This window comes from Oryzias latipes, chromosome 18, assembly GCF_002234675.1.
Source record: "Oryzias latipes chromosome 18, ASM223467v1".
In the NCBI taxonomy this organism is placed as follows: domain Eukaryota; kingdom Metazoa; phylum Chordata; class Actinopteri; order Beloniformes; family Adrianichthyidae; genus Oryzias; species Oryzias latipes.
In genome coordinates this window covers 18,317,814-18,345,208 of record NC_019876.2, presented here as the reverse complement: position 1 = coordinate 18,345,208, position 27,395 = coordinate 18,317,814, and the positions used below count along the sequence as shown (strand labels likewise).

Sequence of the window (27,395 nt, the reverse complement as noted above, 5' to 3'; positions counted from 1 at the left end):
ACATTCCAGCAACCACCAAATAAGAAGTCTATGTAAATGCATGCATATGCGAGTTGCTTTCATGTTCAAAACTCTTATGTTTGTGCGTTGCTATGCAGGTTTTTAAGACCATTTGCAGACTATGTTCAAAACACGGGGCAACTGAACGCGTGCTGAAAGTGAAACCAGGTCGAACTTTGACCATTCATTGGTTGTGACGCATGAGTAGTGCATGAGTAGCGCTAGCACCATTTGAAAATTGATCATTAGAGAGAATTTAATAATCCTAGTTCGTGACCAGTCAGAATTATATGAAACAAAGTCTTTAGTATATCGGAATACAGATGTAAAAGAAAAAACCTGGATCAAGATTCTTATGATTTGCACCACTTCAACATTTTGCACCAAGCCCCTTCCAACGTGCTCTACTATTGGGTAGCGACAGTCCAGTGTGAACAGCAGTGGTGCTCAAACCACTGGTGAACACTAGTGGTGTGAGAACCCACGCTCAGTGCTTTCTTAAATGCACCACACGTGCTCGGTGTGTACGTAACACTAGATTGACAGGTTTTAGGAATTAATTATATTTTTGTACATAAGCTTCTAACCAAAGTCAGGCAAGCAAACATTTAACTTTTGAGAAAGAAGACAATGATTTTTATCAAACTTTGTGACAAACACATTTGTGTTTTCTCTGTGTTTTATGTCTTGCTCACCCCTTCAGGGTCCAACTGAGTTGTTCCATCTTGGTACCACATAGTCAGCACCAGCACTTCAGATTGTTTGGCTTTCTGAAGAATGTGTATCCTTTCTTCAGAGTTAAGCTTCCCAAGATCGGTGACTCTTGAGTCAGACATCAGCGTTGAAGGCAGGCAGCCCTTTTTAAACTGGCTCTGTAGATCAATATTACTAACAGCCTCAGGTAAAGTTTTCACACCACTTGCAGGCGGGTCAATGCTACATTTGTGCGACATGCTCTTGCGCGATTTGTACGATAGGGTCTGCTTACAAGCATCCTTCTCAGTTTCCCTGTACTGACCTTGAAATGTTTCAAAATAGTGTTGAGTTTGTGTTGGAACGAGAAGCTGTCTGTGTTCTGTAAAATGACTGTTTTTAGTCTGGACTGAAGGCGTTGTTTGAGGAACAAACTCTGCGCTCATCGGCACACTCGTTCTTCCTTCTGCCATTCTCTTGTGTGGAAAAAAAGAATCCCAGTTTGGAGGAAATCTTGGTCGGTACATTTTCAAAGGAGGGACTCCATACTGTTGTTGAGAAACATCACACTTCCTCTTTAAGAAAAGGGATGAAGGAAGAGAAAGATGATATGACTGGCTCTGGTAACTATGTAGGCTGTGGTCTTCCAGTTCTTTAGTTGGCACAGAAGCAGCTAAAGTAACTTCATGCACTGAGGAGAGGTTAGGTCCAGCAGCAATAGTGTCTGATGAGTTTAGCATCAAGCTTGATGTGCTCTCTCTGCTGCTTCCATTAGAGCTCTACATCAGAGACAAGACACAGGAAAGACAGACAGAAAAGTAAGCGCTGGCATAGAATAACTCACTATGAAACACAAGAAAGCACTTGGAAATAGTCCTGGGACGCTATTATTAGACAAAATATCAATACAAAGTATGCAATTAGAGCTTCAGTGTGTGGTGAAATTAAAAAAAAGTTCCTATTTTTCTTTAAGAAAAAAGGTATAACTTAATATGGAATCTAGTTCAAAACAATACATATTTTCATTTGTTTCATCTGTTTTAAATCTGAGATGGTAGATTTACAGGAATCAGGTGTGCACTGGAGAAAAAAAACTTAAAGGGCAGCAGACAGACAGTAAGAGGTTCTGTCAGAAAGTCAGCCCTCAGCACTTTGTCCCAGCCAAAAACACAGACAGTCGACTGTCTGACAAGTCGGCCTGAAGCTGGAAAGGGGTCACACAGGGACATAGAAAGAGACTAATCCAAAACAACAACTCACAAAAAACACTGCATAATTTTATACAAATAAAACATAAATAGCTAAACAAAAAATATTATCTGTTGTTTTGTGTGTGGGTATAATTCAATTTCTATTAAAAGGAGATTTTCCATTTTCATCATATAGTTGTGAATAAGTCTCTCTTTTGAATCGTTGCTTTTCTTGTAAAAAAAAAAAAAAAAAAAAAAAAGGATCTGGTGCGGCAGGTTTGGCTGTAATGCGATCTGAGATGTTTGATTTTATGCAGGTTTTCCCACAGAAAAAAACACCAGAGAACAGAAAGAGCTCCTTAAATCCTGAGATCAAACAGCTCTACATTCACAGCATAATTAGAGATCCAAGTATATTATAGATATAATTAAATTCGAATTTACATGTTTATTTTTGTTGCAGAAATAAAAAGATATTTGCAAATAATGTTTGTGCATATTCTTAAATGTATGTCTTCAGCAGCTGAAACTTTTCCCTCTCTTCTCTGAAAAATGACCATTTTCGTTTTCAAGCATGATATGGCATGATATGGCATGATCTGGTATGACGCTTAATATTCACAAATATATATTCAATAAAGGTAGATAGATCACCAATGATGTCCAGATAACTTATGAAACTTTAGCTAAATGTTTCTTTAGGCAAATCTCACTAGCCAATGTAAACGGTCATGAAACTGTAAATAAATTACAATGATTTCACTGCAAAAGAAAAAAAAAACACATCTAAGTTTATTTGTTCACTTTTTAGTGGAATAAATTTATTTGAGTTTCTAAAAGATCCAATAGCAAAAGCCGTAGTCACCAAAAGCCTTTTGGGTTGTTCGGGGCGGTGGAGGGTTGTAAAGAGGAGCAGCTGCATCTTGCAGTTTCCTTGAGGCTTAATGGATGTCATGAAAGCGGTTGTTGTACGTGTGGCAAGTGTACCGTGAAGTATTTATTAGAATAATGCAAGTTGTATGCACTAATAACATAGGGGCGATGCTGCTGTATGGCGCCTTATTGCCGAACTTAAGTCTTTAGTAAAGTGTGAGAACTGGCACCTTACTAACTGTAGACAAATTCTGCACCCAGGAGGGGTGCAGGTGATACATAAGTGCCCGTCAGACTCCAATAGGATGCCCATACAAAATGCTCTTTGATGGTCTAATTTTCTATTTTCCTGTAATACACAGAGCATGCACTTTTCTGGTTTCTGATCGAAACATCCATACAACGTCCCTGCGTCTCACCAACTTCTCCTTTACTCACCCTTACAAGTGTTCACTATGACCTGTCACCCGCAGCATGCCCATAGAAAAAATATGCATGAACATATTCTCTCTACGGGTTCACAGTGCTGTCTTAAAATTTCCCTTGTGTGCCCTCAGACGGAGACCACCCGTAGGTGCAGGTCTGACTAAGGCATTAACAGATGAAATTTCCCTCCTATAAATTGACTTGTAAATTGAAAAGAAATCTAAATATGAGTAGTGTTTACTTGTAATAGTCAACAAAGGGAACAAATATGTTATGTTTAAGATATATTGTTTAAAAATGAAAATCAGTCCAATCCTAATGTAGCATTACTTGATAATCAATTGTGTCTTTATCAAGAGCAATAATAGGTAACTTTACCAGAAATTAGTCTGGCATTTCAAATTTTAGCTCCTTGATACTATTCCTACACTCAATATAAAATCCCATTAGGCTTTATTCTGAATAGATGGACTGACTTTGAGTTAAAAAAGGGTGAGAATTTAAAAAATATAATGGCTGCTTAGTTACATTGAGTTCAACTTTTGTGGATTATCCTCTTGAGCAGAGCAATCTCGAGTTTCCAGCAAAAGCAACTCATCTTCTTGCTAACAAATCACTAAAGTCTCCAGGGTGCTGTGCTACAGATATAGATAGAGAGCCAAGGCAGGCCATGGCCTGCAGCCCAGTGCTGGACATGTTAAAGTGTGAGAAAGAAAACAAGGAGGGATTTTTAATGCTGATTCCAGCAATAGGGTGAAGCCTGGCACTGTTTCGGTCTTTTCTCTTCGATCCTCAGCCGTTTTTATGCTCCTTAGATGTCCTGCTGCATCCTTTGGTGTTTTGCTTTCTCACTAACAATTCATTCTTTACATCGATCTCCCTCATCTGCCTTTCTTTCCTAGAAGGTCACAGTTCTCCTCCACTGATACATACAGATCAAAGACATCAATAGCAATATTTGGTAGTTTGGACAAAATATAAATAAATAAAAAGTTACAATTAAGCATAAATCTTAAGATATAAGGTGAGATGTAAAAAAAAAAGTTTAGAAAAAAGCTATTTCAGATTCAAAACAGTACTAACTAAGGAGATTACATGACAAATATACAGTATATGTCAGGATATGTCCAGACAGAAGCAAGAATATTTTTATAAAAAAAGCTTCAAAGTAGATTTGAAATGTGTAACTTTACAAATTTAATTCTTGTCTTTATTGAAATCCAATGACATTAGTAAATAAATCATTAATTTCTAGATTGCTGACACTCTAAAGTGATGCACCTTCTTCTCCATAGAAACTCACATGTTCATTGGCACCGTGCTGTTGGTTGTCAAGGAGACATGGAGCTCTGAACACTGATGGTTGTGTCCCACACACCTGGGACAATGTTGGCACGAGACACCACTCTCCATCTGAAACCTCTAAAAGAGGAGGATTAACAGCACTTTTGGTCATTGTTGCCATCCGAAAATCAATAAAGTTCTGCTCTAATGTGAGCAAGTTTGAGGAACATGCACTCCGTAAAGTCAGCAGTATGTGACTGAGTAAGCCTGGCTAACTCTGTAAATCCTGGAGAAGATCAATCTGACGCAATAAAATAAAAGTTGAGAGTGTCTCTGTGGATGTTTTTAGGCTTAAGCTGACTCAGCGTTATCTTCATGTATCTGCCAAAGTGAGCCGGCACAGCTTAATTTAGACCAGGTCTCTTCATTTGTGCCATGTAATCACTGCCACTCAGCAGAAAAAGAAGGTTGCAGTTTGACTACATTTGACATGCTTTAGCGCCCCCTGCAGTTGTTGTACAAAAAGAGAAAATCCATCCCAAAAACATTGAAGCATCTCATTAAAACAGTCTCAACTAAATGAGCATTTGTGCGAACAACCAATATAGATTAGAAGTGCAAATATCCTTTTTAAGTTCAAATAAAAATAAAACAGATATTTAAACCACATAGATTTACTTAAAAAGATCAAATCTTCCATCCATCCATCCATCCATCCTTTTTCAGAAACCGCTGAATCCTTTTCAGGACCACAGGGCTCCTGGAGACAACCCAGCTACTGTTGGGTAAAGGTAGACAGGTAGACAGGTAGACAGTACGTTTCAGGCCCACATAATAACAATTAGGGAAAATTCAAGGCAGGGGTGGGCAGACTACGGCCCCAGAGCCATATGCAACCAGTTAAACTATTTAATATGGAGCGCCAAACTGGAATAACTGAAATTGATAATCCTTGATAATGTTTTATTTTCCCTGTAATTCTAGTGTCTACCCTTAGATATTGCACTACAAAAACAAAAATCCTGCGTTTAAGTTATTCTGCATTAATGTGGTGTTGCAAGACTGTGTAGTTTTTCTGACAATCATGTGTGTTTTCTGAGTTGGACAGTAATTTTAGCGATCATTCTAACACCACACGAACGCAGCATTTCTCTAAGTTTGTCCCTGGGGGACATTAACCTTTTGGTGCAATTGGCACTAAAAATAAATGAGAACAAAAGTCCCAGTTTTGAACTAAAAAAAAAATCAAACATTTTCTTTTTTTAAATATATATTAATTCTAAACCCAATTTCTCCTATAAAGTGGATTACCAAAACACTTCATGCATCTGCTTACCAGCTGAGGGACTCCTCTGATCATGACAGAAAAGTTGAACATGTCTGCCCTGTCTCGTCTTCCCTGTCTCCGCGTCTGTTGGATGTGACTCTTCACAGTTTCTCTCACACTCTTTCTTTTGCAGCTGGATGTCAGAACATTGGAGCTGTCCTCTCTCCATCATCAGCTTAGAGCGTAACTCAGTCTGTTCCACTGCTCTGTGGTCACTTTCACCTCCCACTGTTTGTCTTTTTGGATAACAGGTACCGGTGTCTTCCAGCTGAACATGTAAAGATCCAAACTCCAACTCTGTGTGGTTCCTCTCCTCAGCTTCAGGCACGTTTGCAAAAGTTAGTACATGTTCTGGTTCAAATGCCTTAGACTCTGACATCTGAAAGTGTATTTCCGTTCCAGAGGCAGTTTCTTCAACAAGGTTAGACTGTTTCCACTTTCCTGGACTGAATGAAGCACCAGAGATGTCCATTTCCTTTACAGAGTGGTTCCCTTCATCTGACGGTTTATCTGACTCTTGAAAGACTTCAGGACATATTGGCAGATGTTTTGGTGTAGTAGACAACATTTTACTGAAGATCTCCTCATCTGATGATTTACCAAAAGTGAAAGATGGCTCTGTTCTTCTATGAGGACTTTAAAAAAGACAGAAAATGAGGATGAACAAAAGAATTCAAGATTATTTTCATAAACATTTGCATGGTGTCTAAATCCTACTGAAATCTATTTTTTTTTAAGTTAGAGGTCAGTTTTGTTTAGTTTCTTACTTTCTGGAGGGTATAGTTTGGGGTTTAGAAGTTCCATCTCCTTCTTGATTTGAGAAAGGAGAGCTCTCTTTTCCACAGATGGATGCCTCTGACTCCAGAGCCCTATGCTGAGAAAACAGAGGGGCCCTGCTGGACAAGTATGAAGAAGACTCTGATGGATTTCTGATGGAAAATGTCTGTGAGAGCTGATAATACGTCACTGTTTGAGGAGTCTGCCTTTGGAGGGAGGAACCCAGACAGATGGACAAACAGGGGGAGGTCTGGGATGGTAAGGAGCTGTCTGGTCTTTGACAGGAGGAAGAGGTCTGAGAGATCATCTCGGGAGTGGAAAGGCAGAGGACCTGGGGCCTGAGCCACAAGATTTATTAGAATGTCCCATTTACATATTAAGAATATGCTTACATTTAGGACTCACAAAGCACTCATAAAACTAAAGAAATCTTCAGCTCATTGCTTTGGTGCACTTACATAAAACTATATCCCCAAAATTACTATAACCCATATTATTGTTTTCCTCTGATTAATTAGATTAATCTAAACTTGATTCAAGGTCATGGCAGCAATGCAAAGACACATGTCATGACTCTGCATTTTCCCAATCTTTAGTTATCCTAGTCAACAGTCCTGGCTGAAGCTTATCTAGGTCCTTTTGTGACAGTTATCTAACAAAATCTGACATCATGTTCCTATCAGCAGCAGCCAAGATCTGCTGAGTCACAACTGGGTTACCGTCAGGTCACCTGCTGGCGAAACGCTTAGTCAGGCTTAGTTTAGAAATATTTTTTCACTGTGGTGAGGAAAAAAACAATTCCATTTTTGAAATTATTTAAATACAAAAGTTAAGCAGTTTTTTTTTAACTAAGCAGTTCCAAATATAGTTTAAAAAGCTATTACCGGTAAATCAAAAAATAAAAATCTAGAGCAATTTGAAATCCTCCTTTCTGTACTGATGTCTTTGAATGAAAATAATAATAATAACAATAATCATAATAATAATGGATTGGATTTATCTGCACTTTTCCAGAGGCTCAAAGCGTTTACAATGTGTCCATTATTCACTCCTCATTCATACTTGGTGATGGTAACTACTGATGCAGCCAGAGCTGCCCTGGGTCAGACTGACAAAGGCGTGGCTGCCAGTTCGTGCCTACAGCCCCTCTGACCATCACCGGGACATTAATACACAGACACAGTCCAGTGGAGCCACACTGGAGTGTGTCTTGCCCAAGGACACGACGACAGTTGAATGGGTGGGAGTGGGGTTTGAGCTGCCAATCCTCCGATCGTTGGCTGACCTGCTCAACCACCTGAGTCACTGCCGCCGCGATGCAAATGTTAATGTCGTTTCTAGATTTATGTACAATCATAGGGAAATGCCATAGAATCACTTCACTGTCCAGTCTGCAGATTCTTCAACACAAGAACCATTTGCTGATCCTCATCCTGCTCGGATATTTGCTAAAAGGTGTTTTTGTTCATTGCCCCTTCATATTTTCCATTAAAAAAAAAAATAAAAAATAAAAAAAAGAATTCGATAAATATATCACCATTTATTATTCAAAATAAACCATAATCTGGAAATACAATCAGTCCAAGTGAAATTCTACATGTTAATCCCATGATAACATTGTGAATTTTAATTTTCCAAGAATATATGTTTTCATCTGTGTGCATAAATCTGCCAAATTGGACTTACTGATAGGGGAACTCATCTTTCTCTTTCTCCTGACTGGTGCAGTTCAGAGCCCAAGACCCACTTTGGCTGCACTTGGCTGTACATAAAATATGAACCACTGCATACATAACTCATTGGATTACAAAAAAAACATCCTCATAATACAGTCAGTCATGTGCTGATCTTTAAGGGAACTATATGTAGCAAATTGATTTTTTTAATGAACATTCTCAAACCTTCAGTGATTATTTAATTTTGAAATTATTTTATTTTGAGTTAGCACGTTATATAAATATTTGGTTAATCTCATTATTTCACAAGAAAAATGTGTTCCACATGGTTACCTGTTGCGCAGGGAAGGCAATTAGTGGGACACACCCTGCCTTCACCATGCGGCCGCTGCCCCTCCCTTACCAGTTGGAGTGAGCGGTCTGAGCTGGTGAGTCGCGTTTTCTGCAGTCTCCCAATATTTTTAGTTAGCTGTTAAAATAAACGGGTATAAGTTTCTTAAATATGTTTAAAAATGGATGCAGTTGACAAGAAACTGCTCTCGAATAATTTACATTTACTTTTAACTATATTTTTATGTGGTTTTTGGTGCCGGTTTTGATCGCGCTCTTTTTCCTTTGATCAGGGAGCTGCAGTTGTGATGTCCACTGATGCTATTTTCTTTTGCGCTGTTTTAAAGGTTGGTCTCCGCCATTTTGTCTTATTCTGTTTAACAATGTTTTATTTTAAATGCTGTATTTACCAAATGTGTGTTTTCTTTTTGTTTTATTATTGTATGGCATTGTGTCTGAGTATATTTTATTCTGAAAATTGTACATTTATTGAACTTTTTGGATGAATGTAAACAACCAGTTGGAGTGAGCGGTCTGAGCTGGGAGCTGCAGTTGTGATGTCCACTGATGCTATTTTCTTTTGCGCTGTTTTAAAGAATTAAAGACGCAGTGACCAGATTTGAGTCTCCCCCTCCTCATTGTGCATCGGCGACCGAACTGAACCTGTTACATAAAACTGGTGCCGTGACCCGGATCCCTTGATCAGCCGCCGCCGATCGCCGAGGTTCTGCTGTGTGCTCGTGACACCCGGAGTTCAAGTTGGTTGACAAGTGGGTCTGTGGACTTCAGTCGTGGTCGCCATTTTAGCAAGTCATTTTGAGTAGACAAAGTTTGAACTACATAACCTTTTGTGAATAGTATTAAGAAAAGACATATTTGTGATTTGTGAATTTTGTTTCTGTTCATCATATTGCATTATACATTTTATATTTAGTTTTGGTCTTTAAGTTATGGCAGACGACAGCCAGGAAAAGTTTGTGTTTTCACCTACTGTTGGAAGGGGAAGAGGTTTATTTAGTCTTGGGAAAACCTCTGTCAGTGACACTCCAGGGGCTATAACGAAAAACCTGTTTGGACTAGATGATGTTCATGAGAAACACAAACCAATGTATTCTACACCCACTGATTCCAGTGAGAGTACCACAAATCAGTTACGTGAACTTATTGGTGAATTAGGAAATCAAATAGGCGAGTCCATTGCTGGCCGCCTTATGGCCAATCAGCCATCTTTCAGCTCACAGTCCCCTCACACCAAGCCATCTAGAACTGAGATGCTTAATGCAACCGCTGACCTCTCAAAAGTGAGTCTGATTGTTAAACCTGATGTCAAAGATCCTCCCATGTATCGTGGTGACGGCACAGACAAGCACTCCATTCAGGAGTGGATTGAAATTGTGGAAGCATACATGCACAAAAGAAATCTCCCCCAGAGTGAACAAGCAGAGGAGGTTTTAAGCCATCTTCTTGGTAGAGCAAAGAGCATTGTTAAAGTGGGGTTGAAAAGTAGCACCGCTAGCAGCACCCCAGTGACACCAGAGACAATATACATAATTTTGAGACGCTACTTCAGTGAGACTCCAGGTTCTTGTCTACCATTGGCTGATTTTTATGCCACTCAGCCAACAGTTAAAGAAACACCAGTGGACTACTGGGTCAGGCTGAACACAGCTGCTGAAGTGGCCGACAGACACCTAAAATGCCAAGGTGGTAGGATGGATAACATGGACTCAGAAATTGCCATGATGTTTATCAGAAATTGTCCAGATCCCAACCTCGCTTGTGTGTTCAAGTGTAAGCCCATAAGTAAATGGTCTCTTACTGAAGTGCAAGAGGCAATTGATGAACACCAGAGGGAGTACCAAGCTAAAAGGTCAGTCACAACTTTGCCCAAAGCACATGCCCTCAACGTAGCTACTGCTGTAACAGCCAGCGAGACCCTTGAATGTAACGCAGAGTACACTAGTGTTAACACAGCCAAGTTATCTAATCCCACAAAGTCAAATGAAGCTGTTTCAGAGTCAAGTGCACTGGAGAGAGTTCTTACCATGTTGGAAAGAGTGCTGGAACGGACAAGTCAGCCCACCCCCTCTACTGCTAGGCTGCAACCTGCCCCATTTACCCGCGATGCCCCCTGCCGAGTTTGTGGACACAGCTCCCATTCGACACGTACTCACTGTATGAGGGAGAAAAGGTGCTTGGGCTGCTTAGAAGTTGGGCACCAAAGAAAAGACTGTTCAAAGCTTCCCACAGCCCAGTTGAGCAATACTCAGTGTCAGGGAAACTAATGTACTCACACCTTGGAGGGGACAGTGTGAGTGTTAATGATGAAGCCCTCAAACTCGATGATGATGCACAATCTATTTATTCTGAGTGTGTTCAGACCTCACCACCTAACACAACTGTACTGTTCCAAAACATTGCCAGGCTCGGGAAAGCTGACAGCTTATTCTACACAAATGTACAGGTGGAGGATGTGGTTTCCCTCGAAGCTCTGCTTGACACAGGCTCAATGTCATGTACTATGAGTGAAGAGGCCGAACGACTGTTAAGCAGTGCTGGCTCAGTGCCCACATCCCATGACATCTGCCCTGATGTTGTGCTTGTTGGCTGTGGTGGAGTCAAAGTCAAGCCCAAATGCATTTATGACTTAAAGATGGAAGTGTACGGCTGTACCTTTCAGGTCCCAACCCTAGTCGTCCCTGGACAGCGAGACCAGATGATCTTGGGGACGAATGTCATTAAACACCTCCTTAAACACTTTAAACAGAGTCCACAGTTTTGGCAGGTCTTGAATAAGCCAGAGTCAACAGATGTGCCTGAGATAATACAATTCCTCAACATGTTGTCTGGCATTAACCGGTGGAGAGGTGAAACCATCCCTGATGTTATTGGGACAGCTAGGTTGACCCAATCTGTGACTTTACTACCAAAGCAGGAACATCTCGTGTGGAGCAAGTTGCCAGCCACCTCAGCCATTTCTGAAGGCAGTGCTGTTCTGGTTGAAACGTCAAAAGGATTGGGCCATAAAAATGATGTGATCGTTTGTAGGTCTGTAGCAACCATGAATGGTGAGAGATGGATCCCAGTCAGGGTGCTAAACACGTCCAGCAAAGCAGTCACCCTCCGGCGCAATACGAAGTTGGCAAAGGTGTCAGCCTGCATTGCTGTAGAAGATTTGGATGAGGCCCCCAACTTAAATGCAATTAAGGTGCAAAATCAGATCATGCACAGTGAACCTGCAGACCATGCCCAAGGCCCTGCCCCAACAGATTACCAAGAGGCCTTAAACAAGCTTGGACTCGGAAGCTTGGACATTGATTCCTGTGAGGTGTCCCACTACTGGAAAGGTCAGCTCCTGCAGCTGCTTCAGAAGTATGAAGATGTCTTCTCAAAGACCAAGCTTGACTGTGGGTCAGCTAAGGACATAGTTCATAGGATTCACCTGTCTGACTCCAGACCCTTCAGGCTGCCATACCGCCGCGTTCCACCAGGGCAATACCATAAACTAAGGCAAGTGCTAACGGAGATGGAAGAACTTGAGATCATCCGTAAGTCAAAAAGTGAGTGGGCGTCGCCACTGGTCCTTGTCTGGAAGAAGAATGGAGATCTCAGGATTTGCGTGGATTACCGCTGGTTGAATGCTCGCACAATAAAAGATGCTCATCCTCTACCACACCAAGCAGACTGTCTTGCAGCTTTGGGAGGAAACGCCATATTCTGTGCCATGGACCTTACTTCCGGCTTCTACAATATTGCCATGGCTGAAGAGGACAAGAAGCTAACGGCCTTTACAACGCCTATGGGGCTTTATGAGTTCAACAGACTACCACAAGGACTGTGCAATAGCCCAGCAAGTTTTATGCGCCTCATGATGAACATATTTGGTGACCAGAACTTCCTGACACTCCTCTGCTATCTGGATGATGTGCTGGTCTACGCACCTAATGAGGGAGAGGCCCTGAGAAGACTGGAAATGGTCTTTGGCAGATTAAGAGCCCATGGATTGAAGTTGGCCCCTAAAAAATGTCAGCTGCTAAGAAGGAGTGTTAAATTTCTCGGACATGTTGTGGACAGCAAGGGAGTTTCAACAGACCCCGACAAGGTCAAAGCCATAACGGCGATGACTGTGATGGACCTCATGATGGAGGACGGAATAACACCTTCCCAAAAGAAAATCAAGTCATTCTTAGGCATGGTCATGTACTATCAGCAGTTCATTCAAGGCTGTTCCAGCATAGCCAGACCCCTTTTTGCACTCACAGCTGCTCCAAAGGGACGGAAAGGAAATTCACGTGGCGTTGCTGCTTTCAGAAAGTTACATGCCAATGACTGGAAACAAGAACACAGTGACTCGTTTGAGCGCCTTAAGTCAGCACTTCTGGAATCTGTCATCCTTGCTCACCCTGACTTCAATCGCCCATTCATCCTTTCAACAGATGCCTCAACTGATGGACTGGGTGCTGTGCTGTCACAAGTTCAAGAAGGTGAGACAAAAGCACGACCAGTGGCTTTTGCCAGTAAAGCTCTTACCCGTGCTCAAAGCAAATACCCAGCCCACCGTTTGGAGTTTTTGGCACTCAAGTGGTCAGTTTGCGATAAATTTAGCCACTGGCTGAGAGGGAATCCATTTACAGTATGGACAGATAATAACCCCCTAACATATATCCTCACCAAACCCAAACTTGATGCCTGTGAGCAAAGATGGGTAGCAAAGTTGTCACCTTACAGCTTCAACATCAAGTACATACCAGGCAGTAAGAACGTAGTCGCTGACGCCTTGAGCCGGCAGCCTTTCATCAAAGGCCGTGTCTCTCACAGGCTGACAATGGAGCCCTATGAAGCCCTGTTGGAGGAGTCTCAGCAAGTACAGGAGGACACAGTTCAGGAGCTTTTTAGGGCCAGCGCCAACCATCAAGAGGTCGAGTACTTTCAGTCTTCCCAACATTCAGAGAACATGTCAATGAGTGAAGATGATGTATCTGCTGTCCTGTCAGGGCATGTAGAATGGGAACATGGTCCTGAGCAAAGAGTAATCACCTGGCTCGTTCAAGACCTGGAGCAACTTGTGCCAAGTGGTCAAGTTCCCTTACCTGTGTTTTCCTTCAAAGACCTTCAGGAGGCGCAGCAAAATGACACCACAATAGCTGCTGTTGTCACGTTTGTCATGCGAGGTAGACGTCCATCACGGAGAGAAAAGTGCAGTTTATCTCCTAGAGCCCTGAAACTCCTGAAACAGTGGGACAAACTCAAAATACTCGATAACATCCTGTACAGGGTATGTAAGGACTTGACAACTGGAAGAAAACGACACCAGTATGTAACACCTGTGTCTCTGGTTGGTCGAGTGCTTCAGGGTGTGCACGACAAAGCAGGACACCAAGGCCAAAGTCGGACATTACACTTAGCTAGACAGCGATTCTTTTGGCTCGGCATGGAGCAAGGTGTGCGCGAGTATGTAAAATGCTGCAAGCGTTGTGTGGTGAGCAAGACTCCTGAGCCTGAGGGGCGAGCTCCCCTTGAAAGCATAAAGACCACAAGTCCCTTAGAACTGGTGTGCCTCGACTTTTGGTCCGCAGAAGATCCGAAGGGTCGGTGTGTAGACATCTTAGTGGTAACCGATCATTTTACCAAAATGGCCCACGCCTTTCAGTGTTCCAATCAGTCAGCAAAGCAGGTGGCCCGGCAGTTGTGGGACAGGTACTTTTGTGTCTATGGCTTCCCACAAAGAATCCATTCAGACCAGGGTGCAAACTTCGAGAGTGAGTTGATTCAGGAGTTGTTGCAGGTAGCAGGAGTCAAGAAATCAAGGACCACACCATATCATCCCATGGGTAATGGCCAAACCGAAAGGTTTAATAGAACCTTAGGCAGTATGATCAGAGCCTTACCACCCCGAGACAAAAGCAAGTGGCCTCAGATGTTGCAAACACTGACGTTTGCCTACAACTGCACTGTCCATGAGTCAACCGGTTACGCACCCTTCTATCTCATGTTTGGTCGGATTCCCAGGCTCCCAGTGGACGTCATGTTTCACCATGTGGAAAGAAATGACGAGATAACGGATTATAACAACTACGTTGAAAGAATCAGGGAGAACCTTAGAGAAGCTCTTGCCGTGGCCCAGGCTAACACCGACACCAGTCAGCAACGTCAGGCCCGTCTATACAACATGAGAACCAAAGGCACAGACATTGATGAGGGAGACCATGTTCTCTTGGCAAACAAGTGTGTGCGTGGCAAAAGGAAGCTAGCCGATAAGTGGTGCTCCACCATTTATACCGTTGTGTCCAGAGACTCCAAGTGTCATATTTACCGGATCAGGAACACAGCCACTGGACAGGAGAAAGTTGTCCACCGTAACTTGCTGCTATTGGTGAACTTCCTGCCAATTGAGTTGGATCAAGAGCAAGGGTCGGTGTCTTCATTCAGTACCACTCCAGATTTGAGTGATATAAACAGTGCTGATCAGGATGTTTCAGTTGTGAACTCAGAATGTGATGAGTTGGACCGGACAGCCGACTGGGTGGCAAATACTGGGCCTTTGGATCCTGCAGACCATCGTGAAGTTGAGAGCTGTGGCATGGACTGTCAATCAGATGGGATTAGTGTTGAGAGTCTTGTGGAGAGCAATAAAAACTGCTCCAAATGCCCAGGTTCAGAGTTCCCACATGGACAGTTGGAAACCAATGGAGAAGCAGTTGCTACAAGACAGGATGATAGGCTCCAAAATGATACAGTAAACCGCATCAGAACCAGGGCTGGCAGGATTGTCAAACCAGTTAACAGACTGATACAAAACATGACACAGAAAAAAGATACACAAGCACGAGAAGTGTTCTCTGGATTTGTAAGAAGTTTATTTTTGTAAGGTAAATGAAAAGGTCTGAGTCACTGTAGATACTGCATATTGTAAATTTGATTACGTATTTTGGGAAAGTAACAGCCACTGATTTACCTTTTGTGGAGTTGTGTTTACGGCACTACTTTGTTGCAAGTGTACATTGTGAAGTTTGGCCAGCTTTACAGTGTTGCTTTTCTTTTATAGAGGAAGACATATATGTCGCAGTAGTATAAGGAGTCATTATTTCTGTTGGCAAAAAATCTTACTTATTGTCCAGTTTGATGAATATGCAACGGTTTTGAGAAGTTCAGAGGGGAGTATGTAGCAAATTGATTTTTTTAATGAACATTCTCAAACCTTCAGTGATTATTTAATTTTGAAATTATTTTATTTTGAGTTAGCACGTTATATAAATATTTGGTTAATCTCATTATTTCACAAGAAAAATGTGTTCCACATGGTTACCTGTTGCGCAGGGAAGGCAATTAGTGGGACACACCCTGCCTTCACCATGCGGCCGCTGCCCCTCCCTTACCAGTTGGAGTGAGCGGTCTGAGCTGGTGAGTCGCGTTTTCTGCAGTCTCCCAATATTTTTAGTTAGCTGTTAAAATAAACGGGTATAAGTTTCTTAAATATGTTTAAAAATGGATGCAGTTGACAAGAAACTGCTCTCGAATAATTTACATTTACTTTTAACTATATTTTTATGTGGTTTTTGGTGCCGGTTTTGATCGCGCTCTTTTTCCTTTGATCAGGGAGCTGCAGTTGTGATGTCCACTGATGCTATTTTCTTTTGCGCTGTTTTAAAGGTTGGTCTCCGCCATTTTGTCTTATTCTGTTTAACAATGTTTTATTTTAAATGCTGTATTTACCAAATGTGTGTTTTCTTTTTGTTTTATTATTGTATGGCATTGTGTCTGAGTATATTTTATTCTGAAAATTGTACATTTATTGAACTTTTTGGATGAATGTAAACAACCAGTTGGAGTGAGCGGTCTGAGCTGGGAGCTGCAGTTGTGATGTCCACTGATGCTATTTTCTTTTGCGCTGTTTTAAAGAATTAAAGACGCAGTGACCAGATTTGAGTCTCCCCCTCCTCATTGTGCATCGGCGACCGAACTGAACCTGTTACATATATCATGCTGTTCTTAAGCTTTGAGTTCTTGTGGCATTTTTCCGATGATGGAGGACATATAAAGAAAATGTATCATAAAATTGCATTTTGATTATTTCTTTATTCAAATTGTTGAAAAATAGAAACTTAATTAACTTAATTTCATTTAGACTGACCATGTTTACATACAGTATAAGAATGATTTAAAGAAAAATCATCTTTTGATTTATTGTAATAACATCACCAGTGGTTATAATGATGCCGTTTTTAAACATAATCCCAAAATTTGTGACATTTTTAGAACATGGCGACTGCAGAGCAGTAGTTGCTCTCTAGAATATCGTCTCCGAGTTGTGGGTGGGACTGTTGGTGTGGAGTAAGCCTGTCCCCATTTCCCATCATTCATCTGTTTACACTCTCTCCCGCTATCTTGCAGCCCTTCACAACCCCAATCTAACTATTGGTTGAACAAAATGGCGAACAATATCCGAGCTATCCAGCCATCCACTTTTGATCCAGATTACAGGTCAGTAATCTGTCTGCCAGTGGATGCATCAGAATTGAACGGAGCAGGGAGCCGGTCTAGGTACCAAAAGTATTCGGCCTGCAATAACTGTTCGGGGTCCTGCGACTAATGATGACGTCACATCACAGGTTTTATCAGTCGGTGGTGGAAAGTGCTCTCCTCTATGCTGCTGTGTGCTGGTGCAATACCAGCAGGAAGAACATCTGCAGGCTCAACAGGATCATCAAGAGGGCGAGCTCACAAGCTGGATCTTGTGGAGGCAATCCAACTTACTGGCAGGGCATCCTAAAAGTAATTTCTTATCATTTTTTTATTTTTGTTTTTTTTTACCCAGTGATTTTTAAATGATTAATCTATTTATTCTTTGAATCTATTAATCTTTTTAATCTATTGCTATTTTACTATTTTTAATGTGTGTGTGTGTTTTATGAGTGTGAGCAGATGGCCGATTTTAAATTTCCTTAGGGATTATTAAAGACCTATTCTATTTTATTCTATTCTATTCTACATTATGTGATTGGCTATACGTTGGTCTGATGATGTTTAAGATACTGATTGGTCTACAAGTTTACACGCTAACACCGTTCTTCCTGAGAAACATGGATGACTTGTAACTGATATTTGGGCCTTTTAAACCAGACTGCACACCATAAATAAATATTGTTTCTCATATAGGTTCACTTGCATTGGAAAAATAAGTTTTTATTGCCAATGTGTCTCCCTATTATACATTTGGTGTAAAAAAAACAATTATGTCAGGCACTCCTTCAAATTCAAAATGGCATTATTACTTATGAGGAAAAGAACTTGAGGTTGCAAAATGACACGTGAAATGAAAATATAGAGCCCAAGCAGATGTCGTCGCTACGTAGCTATGTAGTTTGTCCAAGCGGTGTTACCGTAGTGTGACGTCATCATTAGTCGCAGGAGCATGAACCAGACCCCGAACAGTTATTGCAGGCCAAATTCTTTTGATACCTACACCAGCTGTTGTAGGTTCTATATTACAGCTGCAAGCTTTTCCCAACTGCATTTTTAGGTCTGCTCCTGATTCACAAGAATTTGTGAAATATTCAGAAATGCAATTTTGAGCTTCATTTTCTTTATGCATGTCCTCCATCATAAGAAAATGCCACAAGAACATGTTAAAAACACCAAAAACTGAATTTTTATCAGACTTGGTCTTTAAAGAAGGAGTTTTCTGGATTTATACTTTGACTTACTTTCACTTCGTTGACTAGTAAAGGGTTGTTTGCATTTGGGCTGGACGAGACTGTTGGTCCGCAGAACTGCCAGGATCTTTTTGGCTGCCTGGGACAGAGGGCCAGAGTACAGCCTGTCTTCTGAACCAGCCCCATCTTCCATGATAAACAGGCTGGTTTTGTACCTGAATCTTGGATTTATTTTTTAGTTAGGATCTAGAAAAAACAAAGAAGAGCTGGTTTCAGAAATACACCAACCAGTTTTATACTTAAGTATCAATCAATCAATCAGTTTATTTGAAGAATACCTGTCATCAACATGCTCTAGAACACAAAGTAGTAGACAGAAAATACGTATAAATAAACATAAGGTAATACCATACAATGTTTTAAACACAATAGATTAAAAGCAACAAACAATTATAAGAAGAACATATGAAATTAAACACTGATGCTAATACTTTGTACATGGAATTGATTCAGAAACGAGTCTAAATCCTTGTTAAGACAACAAAAACACCAAATAATAAATTAGATTTTTATTTTTATAACTAAGTAATTCTCTGAAACTAATCTATAAGGACATGTGTTTGTTAATGGCAACCTTTACTTTAGCATGAATGAAGCATTAATATTTGATTTACTTTAATTTCACGGAGGAATGTTTCCACAAACGTTTATTATAAAGTTGTTTCTAACATAGTTATATGTAACAAAATTAAATTTTAAGTTATTTTTAAGGTCTCCCGTCATTATTGTTGCACGTTTAAATGTAAAAGAAGAAGACAAAAAGTCCCGGAAGCTAGCGCTCGGCAGAAAGCTAGTACATCATTATATTATCCAGAGTTTTTACTTATTCTTGTATTTATTTTTACTTGTCAGAAAAATAAAAAATATACACGTAAAAACCTACAACGTTATCCACATTTACATACCTTTTCAGGCGGACGTGTTGGCTTTATACCCCCAGAGAGCCCGGTTTGACCGGTGCTTAGCTAAAGTCTGGGGTCAGTGAGCTCGAGGCCGCTCCTGGCCTGCAGGTGTTTTCCTAATGAGGAGCAACATTACTGTTGAAGTATTCAAAATTGTATACATTTGTCTTCACTTGATATTAAATTGTTCCTTGGAAGTGATCCTCACAATTAGGATGTTTTTTCTCTCTTTTATTTTCTAATTTCATTTCAAAAGGACCACTTCTTTTCTTTAATTGAAGAAACCTTTAAAGCAGAGGTGGGGAGCTGGTTGTTTAGGACCCCTGCTTAAAGTAGATTAAAAAATGTTTCCATTGTTATGTTGAATGAACACTTTTCATAATTTGTCTTCAGATAAAGATAGACAATAATTGTTAGACATGTTGATTTAGCCAATCACATCAGACAACAGGAAGATCTCCCCGTCCTATACATGGCCTCTAATGTAAAATGATTGTACAAGATAAAACTATTTTGCTTGAGAATATTTAACCAAAAAACCTCAAACCCAAAGCAGTATTTTCAAGTAAATTAAGAACAACAGTATAGATGTATGATAACTACATTATCAAAACTAGGATCAAGTTTCCCCCCCAAAAATACACATTTTAAAGAAAAACTCCTGATAATTTTAGTTCCATTTAGACTAAACTTGCATGTGGACAGCTATAAGTTTGAGTTTTATAGAGTTCTCTTTTAATTCAGAGATTGAAGCTCTATTTATTGTCAAATGTGCAATGTGTTACAAAACTCCACTGTCCTCTCAGACCCTGATGCAAACATGCAAAAAACAAAATAATAAAAAGACACAAGAATAAAAATAGAAAATATAAAAAATAATTAAATAAAATTAAAATATAATAGACTCATTCCTTTCCTACATTGACTAGAAGAAAAGGTGAGGACAGAATAACAAATTATTTTGAAAAATGGTTTTAAAAAATGAGATGGAAAAGAAATTCTCAATTTTGCTATTCCTAGTCTTTGTTATGTCCTTTTCAGTCACACTTAATAGTAATTTGAGCTGTCATCAAAACCCTGTTTGCAAGTTTTTACAGTGATTCCATAAAGGCCTTTTTCGTCCAAAAGACTTGATATATTCCTCTCATTTAAAATCTGCATATCTTTAGATTAAACTTTGGTTTAGAGCTCACAAAATGTAATCAGTACTTGTGTGACTTTCAGCACCAAAATATTGCCCTTTTGTTTATGCCATGGCTACCATGACTTCTACTTTAAGAAGGTGGCGTGTAGAGGAGGAGGCTGTGACAAGGCAAAATTCAACCAAGCTGCAATTTAGTAAAACATGCTGACACAAGTGATTAGTCATACTCCCAAAGTCATAAACTCCTTAAACACAGACCTACTTACATGGTAGGTTATGTAACTGTTGTAAAAAAGGGCTTGGTGTAGCAGAAGTGAAACAAGGATCCCTTTCATCCTATGCTACAATAAAGGGCCTGGCCTCAATAATCACCATAAAGCAATGTATTATCAGGACTTCATCTATTGATGTCAAGTTTAAGCTTGTATTTCACAATATGTGCTTTCTCTTCTTTATATGTTGTATTCTAGGCTAAAGTGGACACAAATGTATTTTTCTGTTCTTTAATACCCCCACTATAAGTGCATTTTATTGGCACACTAACAGAATTCATATGCATCATGATGCAAACTGTACGAAAAGCTGAAATAATGTGAATCATAATGATAAAGCACACTGCAAATTGGTGGATCATAAAAAATGTTTTAAAAAAAAGGCCAGGTGAATAAACAGGCACAACATGCCAGCTATAACAACCAACCCAAAAAATAGTTTCTAAATTTCCATGCTGATTTAGTTTCTCAAGTCTCACTATTTAGTGCTTGACAAAATAAACCAGCAACTATTTTTCGACTTTGTCAGACATTAACCACTCCCAGCAGATGGTCACCTATACAGATTCTGATTTTGCTGGACATTTCTTCTTATTCTTCCATTTGCAGTGTGTTTTCTTCTCAAATGTTGCTTTCTGCTTGCTCTGTGCACCTCAGCAGAAAACCCTTTAATGTGATCTGTTGGTCTCTTAAATCTGTATTTTTCAACTAGTGTGGCATCAGAGATGGCCAGGTGTACCATGGGAAATTATTCAATTTCACTTATTGAGCTTAACTGAACTAAAGAACATTTATCATTTCCAGGACACCAGCTCTGTGTTCCTCCTAAAAGGGCCAGGTTTCTCCCTGAGTTGGTAGAAATATGAAAAGTCATAAAAGACTTTGTGTTTATTTGATTCTTATTCAAGACACTTGGATAAGAATCACCGTATATTAATACAAACTACAGTTACTTTTTTACATCTTCTGTTGATGGTGTGGCTTGTGAAATTTTGCAAGAAAAAAAGTGTTCCTTTGCTTAAAAAAGGTTGTAAAAAACACTGTTTTACATGGTGAAAAGGCGGTGTAGCCATGGTAGAGGCAGAGGACCACAATCCTGTTGTGAAATTGTATTTTGTACATTTTTTAAATAAAGCCGAACACTAAATTGTCCATCCAAAGCATTGATGTTTTTCTTTGTTCAGATTCTTAAAGCAAATAGAACCCATTTATTAACTGGTGGAGAACTAGGCTGCACAGTGGTGTAGTGGTTGGCACTCTCTCTTCACAGCATGAAGCTCCTGGTTCAAATCTCAGCTGGGACCTATCTGTTTACATGTTCTCTCTGTGCATGTGTAGGTTTTTCCCAGGCTCTCCAGCATCCTCCCACAGTCCAAAAACATGTTTTGTAGATTGATTGGTGTCTCTAAATTGCCCTTGGGTGTGAGTGTGTGGCCCTGCAACAGATTGGTGACCCGTTCAGGGTGTTCCCAACCTTCAACCAACAGTAGCTGGGTTGGTTATAGCAACCTGTGACCCTAAAAGGCATTTAGCAGATTTGATGGATGGATGGATATGTGAAATGTTTTCTTTTTTCTCTCAAAGTTTGTGGAGCCATAATGACCTTAAATTGTCAGGATTGATAAAAAATATTCTCCTATTGCTGGACTTTAAAAACAAAACATAACAGTTTCCTCAATTTTTTACATTTTTCAACAACAGAAATTGTAGTTGCTCAATCCAGATTCAAGAGGTGTTGTCAAAAAGTATTACAGTATTTTTTATGTTAAACTGTCATAATTTCTGCAAACATTTAACATTATTCACTATTCCATGTCCAGCACAAAAACCTCTCTCTTTCTCTTGAATCCCTGGTTTGCCTATCATAGTACCAGTCCCCATTGCAAAAAAGTGTGTTGCCAAATTTCCTGTTCAGCCTCATTTTCCTTTGAGCTCTTTCTTTTAACCTTTGCCTTTCTTCTATTTATTTCTGGAGATAGAAACACATAAAGCCCCCCCTTCCTCCATATTCAATGTTTGTCGAACAAACTACAAACTTGTGCATGTGTAAGAGCAGAACAAAGGTCAACACGTCTTTGTGTTATGCATTAGCAACTACACACAGAACTGTCAGCCAGTCATATTGAGCAGCAAGCCTTCCTGTCCCGCCCACCATCTTTTAATACTTAAACATAGCCCTGCAACAACCTGCTTCACATTAAGTCTTCAGGTCCTTCTCTCAAATTCCAGCACTGCAGAAAGAAATAGCTGATCAGGTAAATAAATCATTTCTTTTTTTTTTTTGTTTAAGAGGCAAACTTATGGAAGTTTGAAATGAGGAGTTTATTCTTTACCATTCTTTTTATTTGAAACCTTTTCTTTGTGTCTTCCTGTGCAACAACAATGTCTTTTTGAGTAAATGTTTGCATTCCTCAAAAAACATCTCAGTGAGCTGCACTCATAGAGATGTTTTAGAAAGAAACTGAGGAAGATTGTGATTATCGTTATATTTGCAAATTAAGGGCGTAACTGTTAATCAAATTGATTTATATTCATAAGATCCAACCAGATCGGTCTGTCTGAAGCAAGTTGTCAATCAAATCAACCATTGTGAAATCATTTTGAAAATCAAATCAATTGATTGTATCAATATTGGAAAATACTGTTTGGATTGAGACATGGTAGGTTTATTTTACTATATGTGAAAATGAGCAAGTATCATCACAGAGGACAACACAAGTGATGGCAGCAAAAAATGATTAAGCCATCATTACAGTCTAACGTGTGGAAACACTGAATATTACAACATGTGAGCTTGCATTGTGGTATATTATTCTAATTATGTTACATTTGGATTGTTATGATGTGGGAAGACAATTGGCTGAACTTTGGTAAACTAAAATGGGTTTACCATTCATTCTGATATGAATTAAATTAAAAATGAATTGTAATACCTCTACTGCAAACACCTGCTGGCGACACTTTTTTTTTTAAATGAATACATGTATGTTCTTGTAATGTGTGTAGCTTCATTTAAAACTCCTGTTGATATGACAGTTCATTTTGGTAATATGTTTTTAGCAACTGAGTGGAACATCTGAGAAGTGTTCTTGCTGTATCACTGTAGCCCACATAAAGAACCATGGTCCAGGCTAAGTCATGGATTCTGGCCAAGCACTTTGATGGCTTCCCAAAGAAAAGTGACTTTAACCTTAAGGTGGAGGAGCTCCCTGAGCCCAAAAATGGAGGTAGGGCATATTTATTTCAGCTGCACCCACAGTTGTTTTTCCCTCAAAGCATACACTTCACACATTTGAAGTGATTGAATACAGATGTTTTTTGTTTTCAGAGGTCGTTTTGGAGGCCGTTTTTCTCAGTGTGGATCCTTACATGAGGTAAATGCCAAGTGTTACTATGCAACACAGTGATGATGTGAAAACACAAAAGCAGGAATTAAACTTAACATCTTTCTTGGTGTGACCAGGCCGTTCAGCAAGCTCTACATGAAGGAAGGAGACGTCATGATTGGAACTCAAGTGGCAAAGTAAGAAGAATGACTGCTTACAGAGGCGCAGAGGTTCCTTTCATAACAAACTAAACATTTCTCCTGTTTTACTCAATATGTATGTATTGCATTTGACAATAGAAAAGACACAAAACCAAATATATTTCAATATTTTTTGCAGAGTGATCCAAAGTAAAAACTCTGCCTTTCCTGTGGGAAGCCATGTGGTGAGTTCTTGTGGTTGGACGACCCACTCTATCTCAGATGGGAAGGACCTCACTCCTGTCATCTCTGACTGGCCTAAAGATGTCTCTCTGTCACTGGCACTGGGAGCCATCGGCATGCCAGGGTAAGACGAGTACAGCTGAATGTGTGAACGTAATGTACAAGTATTAAAACAAATTATAAGAATAAAAATTTGATATTTTACTGGTTTCCTTGTCTGCAGACTCACTGCCTTGCATGGGTTGGAAGATGTTCTGGGTCTGAAAGAAGGTGAAACCCTTCTGGTGAATGCTGCAGCAGGAGCCGTGGGCTCTGTGGTGGGACAGATTGCCAAAATCAAGGGCTGTAAGGTGGTGGGTTCAGCAGGATCGGAGGCAAAAGTGGCGTTTCTGAAGGAGTTGGGGTTTGATGAAGCCTTCAACTACAAAACTGTCTCTTCCCTTGAGGAGGCTCTGAGGAAGGCTTCTCCTGATGGATACGACTGCTTCTTTGAAAATGTAAGCTGCTTTACCTATTTCCTTTTTAAATGTATTGTTCTGTAACAATTCTCTAACAATATTCTGTAAAAATAAATTGCATCAAAGAAACAAATAATCTCAGTTAGGGGAGTCCATTTTTTTGAACATTTACGTAAAGATATAAAAGAAATATATTCAAATAAATCTTGACATGTGTGCAGGAATCCAAAAAATACACAATTTTTGAAGGCAACTTGTGTGAATAACTACTGTATAACATGGCATTTCGTTTTGTGTGCATGAATTTTAAAATGTTTTTTTCCATTTAGTTTTTCAAATTCCCTTTCTGTTTTGGTTTTGTGTGTGTGTGTGCGTGTGTGTGGGTGTGTGTGTGTGTGTGTGTGTGTGTGTGGTTAAACAGTTGAGAACACTTTAAACAGAAATTGTTTTTTGACCACCGTGTCAGCTTTTTCTAGTCTTATTTTAATAAGATAAAATGATGAAGAACTTTCTTTCTAATATTATATGCTATGACTATTACTATTGCTCTTTAAAATTTCAAAAGCTTTTTTGCTTAAAAATATATTTTTCTTTCTTGTTATAAATAAATGGGATGAATAAGACAAAACTAACTAAAATCAACGTTTTGCCTTTAGGTTGGAGGGGATTTTTCATATGTTGCTTTCCAGCAAATGAAGTACTTTGGAAGAGTAGCTGTGTGTGGAAGCATCTCTATGTACAATGATGCCACTCCACAGATAGGTTAGTACCTAAATTAATTATTTTTTCATTGCCGTCCTGCAGACACTATTGTTAAATTGACAACAATAAAAATGTGTTTCAACAAAAGTTTCCTACAAACTTTGCATGGTGATTAATATTTTTGAACGGATTTAGAACCCACATGTTTCTTTCAGGGCCGTTCCCTCACTTGGCCATAATGTGGAAAGAGCTGAAAGTAGAGGGCTTCATGCAGAGCAGATGGAAAGATAGACATCCAGAAAGCTTGAGGAGACTGATGGGGTGGTACAGAGAGGTAATATTTTTTCATCCTTAAAAGGAATTTATGCACGTATTTGTGTTGTGATCTTTCTGAGAGCTTCCTGTCTCTACAGGGAAAACTGCAATGTCGAGAGCACATCACCAAAGGCTTTGAAAACATGCCAGCTGCCTTTATGGGGATGCTGAAAGGAGACAACACCGGCAAAGCCATCATTGCTGTATAATGTGTTTTTAAAAAATAATTTAGGACAGCAAATAAATGAATGTATTTAAGAAATACACACTCCTTTACCAAAAATCTTTCATTAGCAATGTGGTACCTTTATATTCTAATGGACAGTAATACAAATAGAAGCTCTGGCTCCTCATTTTGACAGCAACAAAATTTCTGCACAAATTTGATTGTGATTTATTTTTACTGTAAACATTTACTTTGCTAATAAAGTTGTGATTTTTCATTATGTGGACTGTAGTTATTCATACATTTGTTGAAAGGAGCAGGTTGGAGAGAGCAAAAGTGGGGAAATACAGTTTATAGAGAAGAGAAGATCCAACATGATGCAGGCAGGAAGCAGGCAGTAAGGGAGGAAGGAAGGAAAGAAAGAAGGAAGGAAGGAAGGAAGCAAGCAGTAACGAAGGAAGAAAAGACAGAGGGAAGGGATCCTGAGGCCTGTTTATATGTGATGAGAGTGTTTGAGTTGATTAAGGCTAACAGTAAATTTAGCTCAGTGATTTAAGTTTGTTTAAATTAAAAATAAAACAACTTGTAGTGACCAACTAAAAGCAAAAAAAAAAGATTTTGCTGCCTCATGGCCTTTGCTTCTTTTTGGGCAGTGAGTCTGTTGTTGAAAACAAGTTACTAGTCAAGTAAGGAGTAAAATATTCCTCAAAATTCATCAGTATTCTTCACACTATTTTATTGTAGCAAAAAGTAACGTGTTGCTGCAACACAACACTTTTGATATGACTTAGTCTCAGAACTATTGAAGATAAAGATCATGAAAATAGGCAGTAAATGAGTCTTGTCAAGACTTGTTAGATTAGCTTGAATCAATAACTCATCTGACATTTGTGTTCCAGCACTTTACTCTACCTTTTGAACATGGGAGTATTACATTTGTTACTTCCAGTTTCATTCATTCATTTTCTAAACCCATTTTGTTCCTTTGCGGGTCACAGGGGTGCCGGAGCTTTTCCCGGCCACTTGTGGGCGAAGGCAGAGGACACCCTGGACAGGTCGCCAGTCTGTCGCAGGGCCCCTCTAGTTTCTATTAAGAAACAAGTAAAGTGTTTCTTCCCTGTAAAAAGCTTTTGATTCTTTGTATGGTTCTTCAAAGGTCAAGGGGTTAAGGTTTGGTGCCAGATGTGACTCCATTGTGGTAGCAAATCCCACCGGTACCTCTCTTATGGAAGGATGACTTTAGTTTACTGGATTAAGGTTCTTCAAATGTTTGCCAATGCAAATGAAATAAATATTACTTCAGTAAATAAGCATAAAGAAAAGAACAGTATTTGCACTTTTCCCAACAAATTACAAAAGGTCAAAAAAATTGATAAGAAAGGACATTGCAAGCTCTTAGTGCAATTTTACATTGGATATGTGGCTGGAGATATTTATA

General features: G+C 39.6%; 2 protein-coding genes across 7 annotated transcripts in view; one reads left to right on the top strand and one right to left on the bottom strand.

Moving 5' to 3' along the window:
* Positions 1-19,398, bottom strand: part of poln (DNA polymerase nu) — a 79,104-nt gene extending 59,706 nt beyond the window's left edge. The window contains exons 1-8 of one of the 5 annotated variants that reach the window (XM_023965834.1): positions 19,195-19,339; positions 18,281-18,475; positions 8,257-8,332; positions 6,561-6,908; positions 6,394-6,428; positions 5,803-6,318; positions 4,486-4,604; positions 696-1,472 (exon numbers count right to left, since the gene is read on the bottom strand). In XM_023965834.1, coding sequence (XP_023821602.1) covers positions 696-1,472; positions 4,486-4,604; positions 5,803-6,318; positions 6,394-6,428; positions 6,561-6,908; positions 8,257-8,332; positions 18,281-18,422 — 2,013 coding nt within the window. In that variant the 5' untranslated portion in view covers positions 18,423-18,475; positions 19,195-19,339. Of the gene's footprint in view, positions 1-695; positions 1,473-4,485; positions 4,605-5,802; positions 6,429-6,560; positions 6,909-8,256; positions 8,333-18,280; positions 18,476-19,194 lie in introns of all 5 variants that reach the window. The other 4 variants (XR_002875244.1, XR_002875243.1, XM_023965835.1 and 1 more) reach the window with 4 other exon arrangements.
* A 3,371-nt stretch (positions 19,399-22,769) lies between these two features.
* On the top strand, positions 22,770-26,237 carry LOC101158478 (prostaglandin reductase 1). 2 transcript variants are annotated; one of them, XM_020710484.2, is made up of 9 exons: positions 22,770-22,862; positions 23,668-23,834; positions 23,936-23,981; positions 24,071-24,130; positions 24,273-24,440; positions 24,540-24,813; positions 25,431-25,536; positions 25,692-25,810; positions 25,890-26,237. In XM_020710484.2, exons 2-9 carry the CDS (start codon positions 23,729-23,731, stop codon positions 25,998-26,000), a joined length of 990 nt encoding a protein of 329 aa, XP_020566143.1. In that variant the 5' UTR covers positions 22,770-22,862; positions 23,668-23,728; the 3' UTR covers positions 26,001-26,237. The 2 variants fall into 2 exon arrangements, with proteins under 2 accessions (XP_020566143.1, XP_023804660.1); XM_023948892.1 differs by having other exon boundaries at positions 22,771-22,862; positions 23,714-23,834.
* The last annotated feature ends 1,158 nt before the right edge of the window (positions 26,238-27,395 follow it).